At 46.0% G+C, this 15598-nt stretch overlaps 1 protein-coding gene across 2 annotated transcripts; it reads right to left on the reverse strand.

Annotated features, from left to right (window-relative positions):
- Positions 1-632: 632 nt before the first annotated feature.
- Positions 633-8192, reverse strand: PPP1R3B (protein phosphatase 1 regulatory subunit 3B). 2 transcript variants are annotated; one of them, XM_037055292.1, is made up of 2 exons: positions 7920-8192; positions 633-2284 (listed from the first exon to the last, which is right to left on the reverse strand). In XM_037055292.1, the coding sequence occupies exons 1-2, from the start codon at positions 8054-8056 to the stop codon at positions 1402-1404; spliced, it is 1020 nt and encodes a 339-aa protein (XP_036911187.1). In that variant the 5' UTR covers positions 8057-8192; the 3' UTR covers positions 633-1401. The 2 variants fall into 2 exon arrangements, with proteins under 2 accessions (XP_036911187.1, XP_036911188.1); XM_037055293.1 differs by lacking the exon at positions 7920-8192 and adding an exon at positions 7198-7890.
- Positions 8193-15598: the final 7406 nt, after the last annotated feature.

The raw sequence follows: 15598 nt of genomic DNA on the forward strand, positions 1-15598 counted from the left end.
GACACTCTTCGCTGCCAGAGTCCAGGGCTGAGTCTCTGCCTCCTGCCTCCCTTTGGGAAACCTCACTTGAGCAAATCAGGCAAAAGGAAACTGAGTGTTGTTTAATCTTCAAAAACAAACAAAACAGAACCCCTCCCCTCCACCTTCTACAAATACATATGTAAAAATATTGTAAACCACCCCAAGTACAAACCAGTCCCGCCCAAGGAAAGTCCCAGGGTCTGGGGAGCTCTCTGACAGTCAAAGTCTCGGGGTCTCACGACGGTGAGAGCCGACGGGTTTTTAATCCCTTAGTCCGACACGCTGAAGAACAATCGACGTCCGACGTTTCAGACTTGCAATACGTAGGAGAACTTGGTGAGGTTTTTCTCCCCTCCCCACTTCACATAACCACACTCACGTGCTATAAATAAGAACACCCAAATCAAAGCCCCTGGGTGCGTGTAAAGTGTCCTGGACATTGTAAATCACAGTGAGAAGAAAGGCAGACATTTTCGGAAGGCTTTGGGATCTAGTGGACCTGCAAGTCCAAGTGTCTTGAACACAGAGTGAAAGATGGGTCTCCAGGAAGGGAGATCAGAAATCCCATGTGCACGATGAGACACAGGCAAAGCAGCTGAGCGAGTGAAAGCACCCCTGTCATTGAGCCATCTGGTGACGCAGGATAAGACTGAGTACTTAGCAAGCTCCCCCAAAAAGCCAAGAGGAGAAGCTGAAAGTGTCCCACTCATGACTGTCCTGCTGTCACAGACACAGTCTATACCACTGACCAGGAGCCAGTTACTTTGGGTCAGAAAGGGGAAGTGCCCGCCTCACAGGCTGATTTGCCTTTCTTATCTTCTCCTGAACCGCAGACGAACTGTTGAAGAAAAACACACACACACACACAAAATGCGCGCAAAGTATGCAGAACGCATGGACGTGGGAAGCAGCAACAGGCAGGAAGGGCCCGGGCTGGGTGGAGAACACCCAAAGACAAACAGCCAGGATCCACATGGTGGCTGGGGACAGTAACATTCAAGTGACCGACTTTCCCAAGTGGCTCTTCCACCCAGCCTGGGCACCCACCGAGTATGAAGCCACCATGCTCCAGTCTCACCAGCACTGCCTGCAGCCTGGTTCCTGTCCAGACCCTTTCTGGCACCATCCTGCCCAGATGCTGTGGCTGCCACAGGTGCCAGACAGGCCAGCACACCGCAGCCCCTCTGAGCGTGAAGCCAGTTCTGTGATCTAGGCCAGGCTGGACTTGCTGGTTGAAGGAAAAACTGCATAGGATCCTTTCTTTTCAAAAACTGTGCCTAATGACAGTTCAGCTATTCTCTTGGCTTCCATCTGCATCCCACCGTGAGGGCGGCTAGGCTTGTCTGCACCTGCTGGGACAGCCTCCAGCACTCACAGTCACTAATAGTAGGGCCCTAGCTTTTCGTACCCTAGGTAACTAGGCCACTCCGGAAACAGACCATAGGAACAGCGAGGGCTTCCGAAGTGGTCGAAGGATATTCCAAAATCTGGTCCATTGTGGGACTCGGCTGTCCCCTGCGTGGATTTTAATTCCGCCCGTGTGATCCGATAGTTTTTGCCCTTGTTGCTGTCCCAGTACGTCTGCCCATTGCACTCATAGCACACGGCGAACTCCATCCTTTCGTAAGACTGGATTTTCTCAGGTAAGCGAATGTCAAAGGAGAACGTGTCCCTGTCTGAACTAGAGTAAGTGTCCTTCACATACCAACAGGGAAAGTCTGTGAAACTTTTCCAAGTGTCGAATGTCATCCTTATTGTCACCGTCTTCTCAAACGCGAGGTTCTGCACCTTCACTGTGCCTGCGATTGCTTTGTCCTTCAGCACACAGTTCTCCAGGCAGACGTGGTCGGTCTGAAGCCGGTTTCTGAAGTCTAGGTAATCTGCAGAAGGCTGAGGAAAATCCAGCACAAAGCTCTCGCTCTCTGCTGTCGTCAAACTCACAATGTTGTCTAGGAGCTCGGTGATGTTAAACGGAATATCTAACGGGTCATCAAATTCCGAGAACACTTTGACCATTGTCAGGGCCAGCCCCTGGTTGTCTGCGAAGGACACTCGCTTTTTCACCTTTTTCTCCTGGATGGCGGGGGCCACCATTCCACTGGCTTCATTCTTGCTGCTCAGCTGGATACAAGGCCTCAGAGGTTTGCTTGGCTTCGATGAGATCTTGAAGGCGAACCTCTCTCTGCGCAAGGAAGGAGCCATGCAGTTGTACCTGCACTCTATGTCCACAGCCATCATTGGGTTAGGGGAATAGGCTAGAACCCTGGCAAAAGGGGCAAAGAAAGAAACAGCAATGAGATCAGACTGATGTTGCTTTCCTTCCTCTCTGCCCGCAGGGCTACAGCTCAGTTTTAACTCCACTGTGGTCCAGCCTGACCTTGGTTTCAAGGGAGATTAAGAGTGTGAAGTGGGGGTGGGGAGGAAGAGGTCCAAGGTCAAAACAAGTAACAAGTATGGAACCACTGGTTGTAACACTAAGTTTACAGGTTTTTCTGTAATGATATGCTATGAGGATGAATAACAGAGCAGACTGTCTACAGAACTGCCCAACCTTATCTGACTAGGGAAGCCTTTTTGTGGAGCGTCAAGCAGGATCCTTGTTCTGAGGAACATACTCTGGTGAATGCAGCTTTAGTCAAATAAAAAGAAATGCCTTCATCCCATAAATATGGATTAGTGTTTACTCTATGCCAGACATTTCCATGTACACTGGACTTGAATAGTGTAGACGGCACAAACCTACTTTCATTAAATGTACGGTAGGTTTTTATAACCCAGTATACGTTTCTTTAAAAAAAAACCCCAGCAAGTTAGTACTCTTAAACTTTTCATATAGTTGAATTTTGTTTTTTTTTCTACAGTGAAAATAGCCTCTACAAGAATAACAGCAAACAGAATCAGTCTAAAGATTAGGTCAAATCTAACTTATGAATACTGTATTTATCTTAAGTGAAAAAAATTTTTAATCAAAAGATTAAAGACACACTTGAAAAACATAATACAAAAATCACGACAGCAAAGGGTTAGTGCCTTAATATGCAAAGAGGCTTACAAAACAATAACAAAGTTCAGTATTTCACATACAAAAATAAGAAGGCACGCATAGGAAATTCACGAAGAAATTTAAAAGTGGCTCATAAATATGCAAAATGTCCAACTTTGTAAGTAATTTAAGAAATTTAGATTAGGAAACAATGCCCGTATTTACCTACTGGACTAGGTAAGAATTTTAAAAGATGATACAAATACCTGTATTAATCCAAATCAGTACAACTTTTCCAAATATTCTTATTGTTTTTGGTTCTAATATCGGATGCAGGTCTTTATCTTAAGGAAATAATTAAAAATGCACAGAGGTCAATGCACTAAAATGCACTAAAATTCTCAATTACAACATTATAGGGGGAAGGGTGGGAAAATAATAAAATGACCAATAACAGGTATCAGGTTAAATCCAGTATACCACATCCATGGGATAAAATTTTCTATCATCATCAAACCGTTATTTGGAGCAAGATTTGAATGGCACTAAAAAAATGTTAATGTAAAAAATGGAGAGGACAAAACTATACATAGACACCAGGCCCGTGGGCAAAAATAGTATGTATATTATGCATATTCATAAAAAGAGGACTAGAGATACACTCAAAACTGTCAGCATATCCAGTTGATGTGACTTCAGGAGATTTCTGTTTCCTTGCTTATATTTTCAAAAAGAATATCCCTTCCATAATCAGAATAAAGTGAATCTAAAAAACCCCCACAGCCCGCAAAGATTTCCAGATTTGCCAAAATCACACTCAGCACAATTCCCTCAACAAAGCTGGGCAATTTTTAGCTTTCTAATTATTATGGCAAATTTATGTGCTGATTTGACAGTTACAGTGGGCTAATTGAGAAGTCAGTGATGAAGCCACATTTAAACTCTCGAGTCTGAGAATCCCAGAATGCAGGAACTGGTGAGTTCCCAGACCTCCCTCCCTCACTGTGGCCGGGAGGTCAGGGTGCAGTGCTGTGTTGGGGTGCTCTCAGGCCTCCCCTAGTTCCCACCCCACAGTGGAGGTGGCAATTAAGAAGTGATAGCAACCTTTGTCCAAAATGTTGCTCAGAGCTGGGACCACTGGTTAGGTCCAATAAATACTCATTTTTACCTTCTGATTTTGGTTAACCAAAGACAGTGAAAACTATGAGAAAGGACAAAGACATAACGGTTTGATCAAAAGAATTTTTCGAAAAAAATTACAGCGCTTCCCTAGGATGTGGGAACCACTTAGTGATGACCAACTGGAGAAACAGACACATGCAGAGACAAATAAAACAATAATTTGTAGCCATACAGTAGTTATCTAAACATTCATTTTAGAGGGTATTTGTCTTACTGTTTCCTCTGTAACTAAGTCAAATGAGTAAAATGATAAGGGCAATTAGCTTTCTACTATCTGTTCTCATACTCCTGCAATTGTTCTGGAAAGAAGCGTTCCAACTGAACGCTTGTGCACAATAGTTTTTAAGTGCGTTGACCAACAGGTTCAATGAAAAAAAAAAAAGCCCTAAACTTACAAAGTACTTGAACTTAGTTTTTCCCTGGTCCATTGCAAAACTTTGTTAGAATGTACTAGAATTACCTCTTCAGCTCTAACTTCAACACAGGTAGTTTTTGTTGGTTTGTTTTTCATTCAATGGGAACGAAAAACCAAGCAGGGGGCAAGGCCTTGTATCACAGTCCCTCCTATTCTGCCCACCCTTGACAACCTGGGTATGAAGGGAGGGAGGGGGGCTTCCTCCTTGGCTGCAGCAGCTTCCTCCTTGCCTGAGTCAGCACAAGGTCAAGGTTCCCTCTGCCCAGCCAGCCAACCTCATATGTGCTTTCTCGCACGACATCAAAACAGCTCATTAGCAAAAGGCTGGGAGACTCCTGAGATAGTGTGGAAACAGTGCTAAAGTAAGGGAATCAGTGGAAGAATGGAGATTTGATGAAGTTACACTGTTTGGACCCAGAGGTGGAAATTTGCCCGGGATCCCTTTTCTCACCAAGCTGTACAAACTAGTGGAACTGGGGGTCAGGCAGTGGTGCGGTTCCAGTCGTAGCCAGAGCTAGTTAAACAATCCCACTGGCACTTTCTAGAGCCTAATCAGTTTTGCAACATTCTTCCACGAAAGGCAAAGGCAAGGTTAACCACCCATGGACCCAAGGGTTACTGCCCCAGGGGCGTTGCACAAGCCACTCTGCCCAGCACCCCTTCACTTTCTCAGTGTCACCACAACGGGACATTCACCCCTGTGGCCTCCGTCTAAGATAGGATCTGACTGTTGGCCACTCTGCCCACCCTCACATGTAGATTCCAGTTTTACCAACTGAAACATTCTCCGAGATTCGGTCACCCAAGTGCTGGTTTGGGGTAGGCATTCCTGACACATCGCTCAGGAATTCCCCAGTGGACTGTGACAGGGGTGACCATCACCCATAAGCTGTCCTAGCAACACGGTACTAACTTTCTGAGTCCCTGGACGGAAGGCACCTGGATGGGTATTTGATGCTCACATGGCTCAGAAAGACCAGCCCCAGGGTAGGCCGTGCCCCGCTGGACCGCAGGCCACTTCAGACGGACACACCGCTACTCCAGCCCTTTCCCAACAGGGCCAGGGAATGTGAGTCATCGAGGCTGCCGAGGTAAAAGCTGAACAAGACACACACTGGGCCCAGTGTGACACAGGAGCTGGATGCCAGTTCGTGGCAGGACAGGATCACGAGAGCATAAGTGGCTATTATTCAGACCGGCATGGATGCTCAAATCCTTTACTTCCAAACAGGTACCCAGGCTCACGGTGGCCCCATGAGGGCCTGGGCCGTGCCCAAGGGTGGATTTCAGTGTTCCCGGTCAAAAGCAGGCGAACCCCAACACCCCAGAAATCAGGGAGCACAGATGGATCTGCATGAAGGTTTTCCCGGTTCCACTAGTGACAAAGAACACACCACCTGAACACAGGTGGCCGGGGCTAGATGTCATGGTGACTTTTCTAATGAAAACTATAGGCTTGCAGAGAAAATAACCCCCTGACCTTCAAAGTGTCAGCTGACCAACTGACTTTCTGGCCATGCCTTTTATAGGAAGTCTTTTTTTTTGTCTTGAGACCAAGATATTTCTGTATTTCCCCCTCCATTGTCTTTCACTTTGATAAGTAAAGACAGACAAATAAGATGGACCAATGCTCCTCGACCCCGTCCCAGGAACACTGAAGCTACATTAGGTAGGCAGTCACAACCGTTTAAATTTTTTCTAAAAACCTGGCCATTTACCCCTTCAGTATACGTTCATCCCCTCCCAAAAGGTTCGGATGGCACAGTATGAATAAAGTCGACATCCTTCTCTTTGTACTCTGACAATGGGGCCCTTATTCCTAGCCTTCAAAGCCACTTGGATTCCTCTATGTTGTCGGACCATCCAAAGCATCTTTGAGATGAATAGCTCTAGAAAAAGGCTATACATTACAGAAAGGAGATAAATTAAAACGGCAGTCCCTGCCATCTAAAAATGTCACGCATGAAACACACAGTGCGAGCCTAGACATGCCACTGCCCAGCTGCACCACTTGCTCCAAGTCACTCAAAGTCTCTGGGCTCCAGCTTTCTCCTCTGAGGTCTCTTCTGGCTTTGACATTCGTGGTCGCCAAAAGTGCCTGATGGTTCTTCTCATCCCACCAACTTTCCCTCAACACCTCAACTTCACTTTTGTGGTAAGGCCTCTGGCTGGCTTCCTCCAGGTTTGGCTCCTGGACAACCCTGTCAAATGAACCATTTCCCCTCTCCTCTGCACCCCAGTTCAAAGTCCAGGTGCTCTCTTCTCCTGGACCCCGGTATTCCCAGGGAGGTCTGGCCACAGAAACCACAGGCTCCAATACCTTCTAGAAACTCTCCAAGTCCCCAAGTCAACTCTCTCCTTAATTTTCCTCTTCTCTAGGAAGCGATGCCATGAGCCCCGATCTTCTGATATGTCGTTCTGGGCCCTCTATCCCCTCTTTTGCAGCGAATCCCTCCCACACACCTTTCTCTGTGTTCAAAAGAGTGGAACATCCAGGCTGGAAGATCCTACAGGTCATTCCAGGCAAACCCTCCTATGACCCACCCCAAGCCCTTCTATAATCCTCTGCTCCACCCCAAGCCCTTCTACAACCCACCTTTGGGGCCAAGGGGCAGCCCCCTCCCCAGCTTGCTCGCTGCTTCATCGGAGAGTTCAGAGGGAGGTGGCAGGGGAGGCCGCTGGCCACCGGACTACGCTTGGTTCCCGTAGGAGGAGGAGCCCAAGTTATTACACCAGGGCGGGGTGGCGGGGTAATCCTGGCCCGAGCTGCGCCGTGCGAGCGTCCCCACGCGGCCGCCTCTCCCCAGCCGGCCTGAAACAGCCGCAGTCTGGGAACCTGAGGCCAGAGAAGACTCGGCTTCGCGAGACCTCGGCCACCGCGGCGCTCACTGTCTCATCTCCCGTGGTGGCCAGAGAGACTATCAAGTGTGTTTCTTTGAGTTTTACGGGGAACCGAGTCCGGAGAGAGACGAATCGACTTTTTCTTGTGCTCCAGACCCCACCGCCCAACTCCGGCGACACACTCCAGGGACAATAGAGGGCAAGGGTATCTGAAGTCCCAGTCCCGCGGGGACCGCACCTCGGTGGAACACGTGGGTCCATCCAAGTTCCATCCTACCTCTCGTCCCCGGATTGCCCGCTCCACGTGGAAGCAACAGCTTCCCGGAGCCTGTCTAGACCGTTCTACCCAGGAGGATAACTGCAAGTTGGACGGAGAAAGTGTAGATGCCCCGAACCAAAGAGGGTCTCCACTGCGCGCCCCTCGCGGCCGTGCTGCCGCCCTGCGCTCGGACTCCTGGGTGTTGGGAAGGACTTTACCTGGTGCAGCTCATAAGCCCCGAGGTGCAGAGGCGCCAGCCTTCAGCTCCATCTGTGCTAGATTGGCTGGAGCAGCCGGTGCGACAGCAGCAGCGGGGGCCGTGACTCAGGTCCGCGCCCTCCGCCGGCGGCCGCATATGTCCTTACTCAAGCACCCCGCTCGCCTCCTCCCGGCTCCCCGCCACCTGGGACTCGGGCTCCCAGCTGCCGCGTTGCTCCCTTTAACTTTACTGCCACCTCTCTTTTCTCGGGATGCCATCCCAGACCCCCTTTCACGTGAACACCCCCGGCAGCCAATGGGTGTGCCCAGGACGGGAGCGGGGACCAATTGCTGCGAGGCCGCGCTCCTGGAGAGCACTGCTCCACCACGTGATCTGCTGAGCGGCGGGAGGGATAGGGCTGCAGTGTCCGGGCTGGGAAGGGCAGTGGGTCACCGTTTCAGCAAAAAGGTAAAATTCAACAGAAAGGCTCCTGAAAGGAGCCTGGGGACAGGCTCCAGGGGCCAGAAGCTCTTTTCCTATAGAGGAGCGTGCCATTACAACACGAGGCTTGACATACGCTGTTTGCAAAGTTCCTTCTTCTAGGCAAAGCCTCCTTACACTGTCCCACGGGCCCGCCTTCATCAGCACACTTGGGCCTTGCACAGAAGCAAACCTTCCCTTGCCACCTGCGGAGCCTGGAGACGCCCTGAAAAAATCTTTGTATTTCCCTCCTGTTTAGATGGCATTTCTCTGGGTAGTTATTCCCAGCTCCTGAGATAGTGCCCTAACAGTTACTGAACGTTTGCTTGGTGCACGTCTTTGTCCAGGTGCTACCAAGATAGGAATACAGTACAGTTCTTTTTATATGGTTGTTGTTGGGGCAAAGGACCAAACCCATTCCACAGAGGGCCAGTGTACATCACTGAGGGTTTCTCAGGGAGGTACTGTACATTTCTTTTTTTTGCTCAAATATTTGAGGGAAAAAATAAGNCCACCTCTCTTTTCTCGGGATGCCATCCCAGACCCCCTTTCACGTGAACACCCCCGGCAGCCAATGGGTGTGCCCAGGACGGGAGCGGGGACCAATTGCTGCGAGGCCGCGCTCCTGGAGAGCACTGCTCCACCACGTGATCTGCTGAGCGGCGGGAGGGATAGGGCTGCAGTGTCCGGGCTGGGAAGGGCAGTGGGTCACCGTTTCAGCAAAAAGGTAAAATTCAACAGAAAGGCTCCTGAAAGGAGCCTGGGGACAGGCTCCAGGGGCCAGAAGCTCTTTTCCTATAGAGGAGCGTGCCATTACAACACGAGGCTTGACATACGCTGTTTGCAAAGTTCCTTCTTCTAGGCAAAGCCTCCTTACACTGTCCCACGGGCCCGCCTTCATCAGCACACTTGGGCCTTGCACAGAAGCAAACCTTCCCTTGCCACCTGTGGAGCCTGGAGACGCCCTGAAAAAATCTTTGTATTTCCCTCCTGTTTAGATGGCATTTCTCTGGGTAGTTATTCCCAGCTCCTGAGATAGTGCCCTAACAGTTACTGAACGTTTGCTTGGTGCACGTCTTTGTCCAGGTGCTACCAAGATAGGAATACAGTACAGTTCTTTTTATATGGTTGTTGTTGGGGCAAAGGACCAAACCCATTCCACAGAGGGCCAGTGTACATCACTGAGGGTTTCTCAGGGAGGTAGTGTACATTTCTTTTTTGCTCAAATATTTGAGGGAAAAAATAAGGGTATGCGTTATACATGGGTATGATGATTACGTACCATGGGTATAAAAATCCCTTGTATAATGCACACAAAAATGTAGGTGCATGTTAGACACAGCAAAGTAGGATATTTTAGAAGAAATTACCTGACTTGAATCTGTTACAAGAATGACTTGGACATGATCTGATATATCTTGAGGTCTGTAGAGAATGATGAGATTAGAAGAGACCAAAAGCCCTTCCTCTCCTATGCGATCAATAAATATATACTTATATAGTCACATATAAAAAATCTCTTATGATTAGCTTTGAGCAGGTCACTTTAGGGATGAGGATCCTAGTTTTCTAATTTTAATGAATTTTGGAAGTTGATATTGGGGTTGTCATCTTTTCAAAGTGCCAAGTAAAAACATTGAATTTTAAAAAAATAGCCTTACCATCTTCAGTTACTATCTTTTTATTTAGAAAAAAAATGTTCTCTTTAGCAGCAATCACAACAAAATGAAAGAAGGACATAATCTGAGAGTAAAGACCAGTCCATTACATTGAATATATTTATGAAAATTCATTATATTGAATGTGGTATTTGGGAAATTCTGCTTTAAGGGATAGAAGAGCATTTCCTAATTGTGCTAATTGAGACTAAGACACTAGTCAGCTACAGGAATCCAACAGAGGCCTTTAACTTAGAGAGCTCCCCCAGACATAGTTTCCCTGTCTGAGGGGCGATCATTAGCCCTCTTCCTTCTCTTTCCATGGGCAAATCTGTTGAAAGACAACCTGTGAAATCCACTATTGGTAGGTGGTTGGCAAATAAAGTTTCTGTGCAATAATCCCATTCCCAACTCTAAACCCCCTTTATTAGCTGATGAGGGAGTTGAAGATTTATTAAGCCAAGCGTTGGCTGCGTGTCTCCAGTGTAGGGAGCGTGCTAAGGGCGTGCTCAAAAGATAAAGTGCCAACAGGTATTGCAAAATGTGTGCAGGCAAAGGGTGATCTGAAGCAAACGGGGAAGCAGTTGGGACAAGTAAACACAACTTTACAGCATTAGGGTTGGGAAGCATTTTCCTTACATAGATCTAGGAAACCACAAGTGATCACTTTCCTGGTGGTTTTGATCACTATTTCAGACCAGGAGAGTGGAGCTAAACCTAGCTGTGGCATACCACAGTCTTGGTAGGTAGGAGTGTGGCATCTGCGCGTTTGAAAAGAGCACAGATTTATTTGAGATCAGGATAGAGCTGGGGCGCGAGCTTTGGAGGACTGTTCCCGCAGAATTCATAGCAGTCCAGAGCCCCAGAGCCTGACAGCTGGACTGGCCCTTGGACATTGAGATCTTGCCTCGCTCCCATTTTAGAGCAGAAAGAAAGCCAAAACAGACGATTTCAACCCATTAGTCAATGCATACCAAGTTTGTTGATAACATTTGGCATTTTAGTTTTAACTGCATTCAATAAGACAACCCTCCCCTCCTCAAATAAACCAAAAAGACTAACAGCAGGTAATCATAGCTAATTATCATATTCTCATAAATTCCCCTTTTTTGTGTCTATTAGGGGTACCACTGTCTTTTTTCTTCCTTAAATATGGGCTCATCGGTAGTTCCTTCAGTCTTTGTTTACACCCTTGTCCATTCATTCAACAACACATTAGTCAGAAACTACTGTAAACCTGGGTGCTAGATAGGGAAAAAGGAAATATATCTTATTCTCTTAGATTAAATAATGAAGTGGGTTAAATGCATGGAAGGCACATCTCTGTGTTAGGGGAGCTAACAGGAAGGGTGGGCATATGTGGCCGTGGAGGTGAGTGTGGGAAGCAGGGGAGGTCAGAGAATGCTACTGGAGGAGTGACCCCTGAGCAGCATCCTGAAGGGGGAGTTCAAGTTTAGGGGGAATGGGAGATAACGTGTCAGGAATCAGCAAAGGCGCAGGGCTCTCTAGGCTCCCCCCCGGAATTCCCACTGTGCTGATTAAAGCAGTGTTTCTCTACACATGTGTTAACACTATCTTTGTGCTCGTCCAGAAGGTTTTTAAAAATATTGTCATCTTATCTCCTTTTCAACTTAACACATTTCAAAGACAGCCCAAACTGAGGTCCTTATCTTCATCCAAGATTTTAGAAGAAAAGTCTTTTTTTTCCTTCTTCGAGTTATAACATTGCCTCTCTTTGAACAACAACAAAAAAATACTGTAGAGCAAATCTAAATAAAAATACCCAGCACCAAGAGTCGGAACTAAAGAAGAGAACATTCTTGTGCCTGATGAGAATAGAAAGGAGGAGAGACTTTCCAAACTGCCTGGGTCGGTTTATATTTAGACAAGTGAAGTTGTTTGCACCTGTTAAAGCTGCAGGCATGTTCTGGGCGCATCAGGTTACCTGGGGCCCTCTGCCCCTCTTGCAGATTTGGCTGGAAGTGGCTTGCTAGGTCATGTTTTACAGGCTAGGCAGATGAGTACTTTAACCGAGGGATTCTGTGAGCCTGTATCTGTGGAGGATTCATCTTGAGCGTGGGAGATCTTGACTGTTTTACATGTCAAAACTCTCAGAGCCCATCAGGGTATTTCCCTCACTGTTGAGGGCTTTCGAGGTGCTGGGTGAATTTGATGTGGGGGGTCCCTCTTTTAAAAGCTATGAATACAGAGCAGCTTTTATTCCGTAGCTTCATGCCTTGTGCTGTGCTTTGAACAAACCTGGTATAGTATCTTTCATCTGTATTATTATTTTTATGATTATAAAACTAATACAGGATCATTGTAGACATTGTGGAAAATATAGGAAAATGTGAAGAATAGAATCAGCACCATTTAGAAATAACTACCAATATAATTCACTGTCTTTTCGTTAGGTATTTACAAGTATTCTATGCATAAATGTTAGATTATCATAATGATTTACTCCTGACTACCACTCATTTTTACTGTATTAGCATTGCTATAATTTTTCAGACATACTTTTTAATGGACGTGTAATATTCCTTCATATAGAGAAATTATACTTTAACTGTTTTCCTATTGTGGAGCACTTAGATTTTTTCCAGATTTTCTCTATTGTAAATACATTTTGATAAGCATCTTTATGTTGAATCTGTGTCCACATTCCTGATTATTTCTTAAAACCCATTTCCTACAGAATACAGATGGTCCTCAGACTCTTGATTTATATTGCCAAATTGTTTTTAGAAAGATCAGTATTGACTTTTTATTCCCACCACTGGAGAAAATTAAGAGTTAAATAATCCTAATAAGGTCTTGGTTTGTGGGCTTTGGGCAAATTAGAAACATCATCTAATGAAAAAAAAAACCTAGCTGTATGAGGATTTTGACAAATTAGTCATATATTCTGTCAGTGGGTGAAAATAGATACATTTCCTCATTTTTTGCTTTAGCTTTGAATCTCAAAGTACACGTCCAATTTGGGTTATGAGTGGGGACTTCATAACCCATATTATTGACTTAAACGGTATTAAGTGGTGTCTGGTCAGAGGGAAGATGGAGAGGTTGGGCATGAGGCAGTACCGCTTTGCCACAGGCTTAAAAGGCAGAACCCAGTAGGTATTTATATTCTCTGCTCACTCGTTCCCGATTCGTGACTGGTGTGGTCATAATTATATTTAAATATGTAACTGTATACACATGATGCAATGTATAGCATCCAGAATTTGATGACAAGTGGCATGCTTTTTTGCTCAAAGAGCATGTCGAGCTGCTTTTAGGATTGGGACAGACCGCTTGGCAGCCGTGTGCCTGGTACCTGAGGTCTGGGCAGTTTCTGCTGCATGAGTCAGATGCCTCGGATACAGCCGGTACTTCGGGGGTTTGTGTAAGCAATTGTATTTCAGCTGGTTCCATCCTGCATTTACAATACTGCCTGGTTCTTACTCTTAGAAGCAGGCGATGATATAATTCGTATTAAGAAAACAATGACTCACTTGAGCGATGAGGTAAAAAAAATAAGTATTTATGCAACGTGACTTTAAAATGTGCACCACGATCTTTTCCAGCAAGCTTTAATTTTCTATCACTCCCCGTTTTCTTTGAAATTTAGAGTCAGAAGCTGAACTGACTTCATGGGTTTCCCCATGATCATTTGATATCCTCTAGAGAATTCTGACTTAAAGCCTGCATTCTTCTTCCTAGAAACTCATGGCAACGGTTTCTCCGCACAGAGCCACGGGCTGTCCTAAAGCTGGAAATGGAGCAGTTCGGGCTGGAAGTCGCCGCGTGTTGAGAATGGTCCTCCTCTGCGCCTTGCCTTGCTCACGTTTCCGGGGCGGCGCAAAGTGAGGGGGCCATCATCTCGTGTCCTGTCATTATTTCATCTACTGCATAATAAAATACAGAGGACAATAGTACGTTTGTTATACAGGCTGCTCTAGTTGGTTCTAAAATTACACTTCACCAAAAACAACAGCCTGGTAACTAACTGTTAGTATGAGTCTTATTTGGTGGGGAGCCAGGACTATAAAATACACAAAACCAAACTTTGACATTGTTTTCAGCTAAGCCTTGGAGATGGACATCACCGTATATGAAGCCTTAGCCAAGATATTTGGCATCATTCCTGTTTTCCTCTGTTAATTCCTTGGTCTTTCCAAAGATTAGTAAATAAGCAATTCTCTTTCCTATAAGTCAGCATTAATCATCAACTTCAAGGGACAATACCAAGTCATAGGTTATCAGAAAATAGAAGCATTACAAAATGGAACATATCTCTGGTTTAATTTCCTGCGAAAATTCCTAGGAAGACACAAAATGATGAAGGCTCTCATGCATAACCAACCCTCAAGGCCTAGAGACAGGGAAATGCAGTGCTCAGGGGCTCAGTCATCTGGTGGTGCTGGGTTTGAAGACCGACTGCCACCGTGAGCTCTGGGCCTTGGGAAAATGACTTCCCAGTTTCGTGCCTCATTTTCTTATCTGTAGAATGACAACACTAATGCCTACCTGGCAGGTCCTTGAAAGATTTCCTGGAACATTTTTTGTGTAACCAAGATGCCTTACTCCACAAAACCAATGCAACGAAAGTCACATTTCTGGATTATTCTAAATACAGTCAAAATCTGGAAGGTCAGAAAGAAGCTAAATACCAGCTGGCTCACACAGGCCCTCAATACTGGCAACAGGCCCCTTGTTCCGAGTCTGTGGTTCCTGTTTCTGATGCTGCTACATCTGCAGCCCATCCTCTGTGGAGCTCAGGTCCCCCCACTGTGCTGCTGCTGCTCTAGCAGGGTTCAAGGTGACGCCTCCTTAGCAGTCCTGTTTTGAAGTTTAGGCACTCCCAGGTCTTAGCGCCTTCCATATGAGCAGGGTGCCCACTTCCATCACCTGTAGAGACTTCAGATCCTGCAGCTCACACGCTCTGGGAATTCACCCACTCTCTGGGGTGAATCTTCCCACAAACCTATAGAAACACCATTTTCTGTCCCCTCCCAATCTTGCACCGTTCTGGTCTCTTTCTGGAAGGACCCCACAGTCCCTAACAAAGGCTTATATGGGGCAAATTCTTCAGATGCTCCTGAAACAGGAAGGAGCTGTTTGTAGCTCATTCAGACTAGAAGAGCCAGTACTTAGGAAATAAGTACTTTTTTTGTACTTCTTTTGTACCTACCTTTCTCTCTAGTGTAAGGTGCTGGGGTGTGTGAGAAAAAAGCACAAATTTAAATGCTGACATATTTGTAAACTGCTGAGTACCTGGTAAATATCCCAAGGGTATTACTAGTGTGCTTAATACCCTCTCATTTGAGGGTAGATGAGCAGAAATAACAACTAAGATATAACTTATAAGAACAGAGAAAATAATATTTCTGGACTTTGAAAAGGACCAGACCTCCAAAACACGTGTACTATAGGAAACAACATGTACATTTAAGACATCTTTGATTAGAAGACATAGTCTTTATGAATTTCAGAAAACCACACTCAGAGGAGAGACTAGACGAAAAGGTAGCAAAGTGATTTCTTTTTTATTTAGAAAATTTCATTTAGAAAGATG

Source organism: Sturnira hondurensis, unplaced genomic scaffold (genome assembly GCF_014824575.4).
Source record: "Sturnira hondurensis isolate 20B ecotype Veracruz unplaced genomic scaffold, ASM1482457v3 Scaffold0008640, whole genome shotgun sequence".
Taxonomy (NCBI): domain Eukaryota; kingdom Metazoa; phylum Chordata; class Mammalia; order Chiroptera; family Phyllostomidae; genus Sturnira; species Sturnira hondurensis.

Excerpts from the sequence above, each read along its gene's own strand:
- PPP1R3B (XM_037055292.1), bottom strand. The coding sequence starts at position 8,056 with ATGCGGCCGCCGGCGGAGGGCGCGGACCTGAGTCACGGCCCCCGCTGC. Across the intron at positions 2,285-7,919 it reads GGGCTTATGAGCTGCACCAG|GGTTCTAGCCTATTCCCCTA; the intron begins GTAAAGTCCTTC and ends CCCTTTTGCCAG.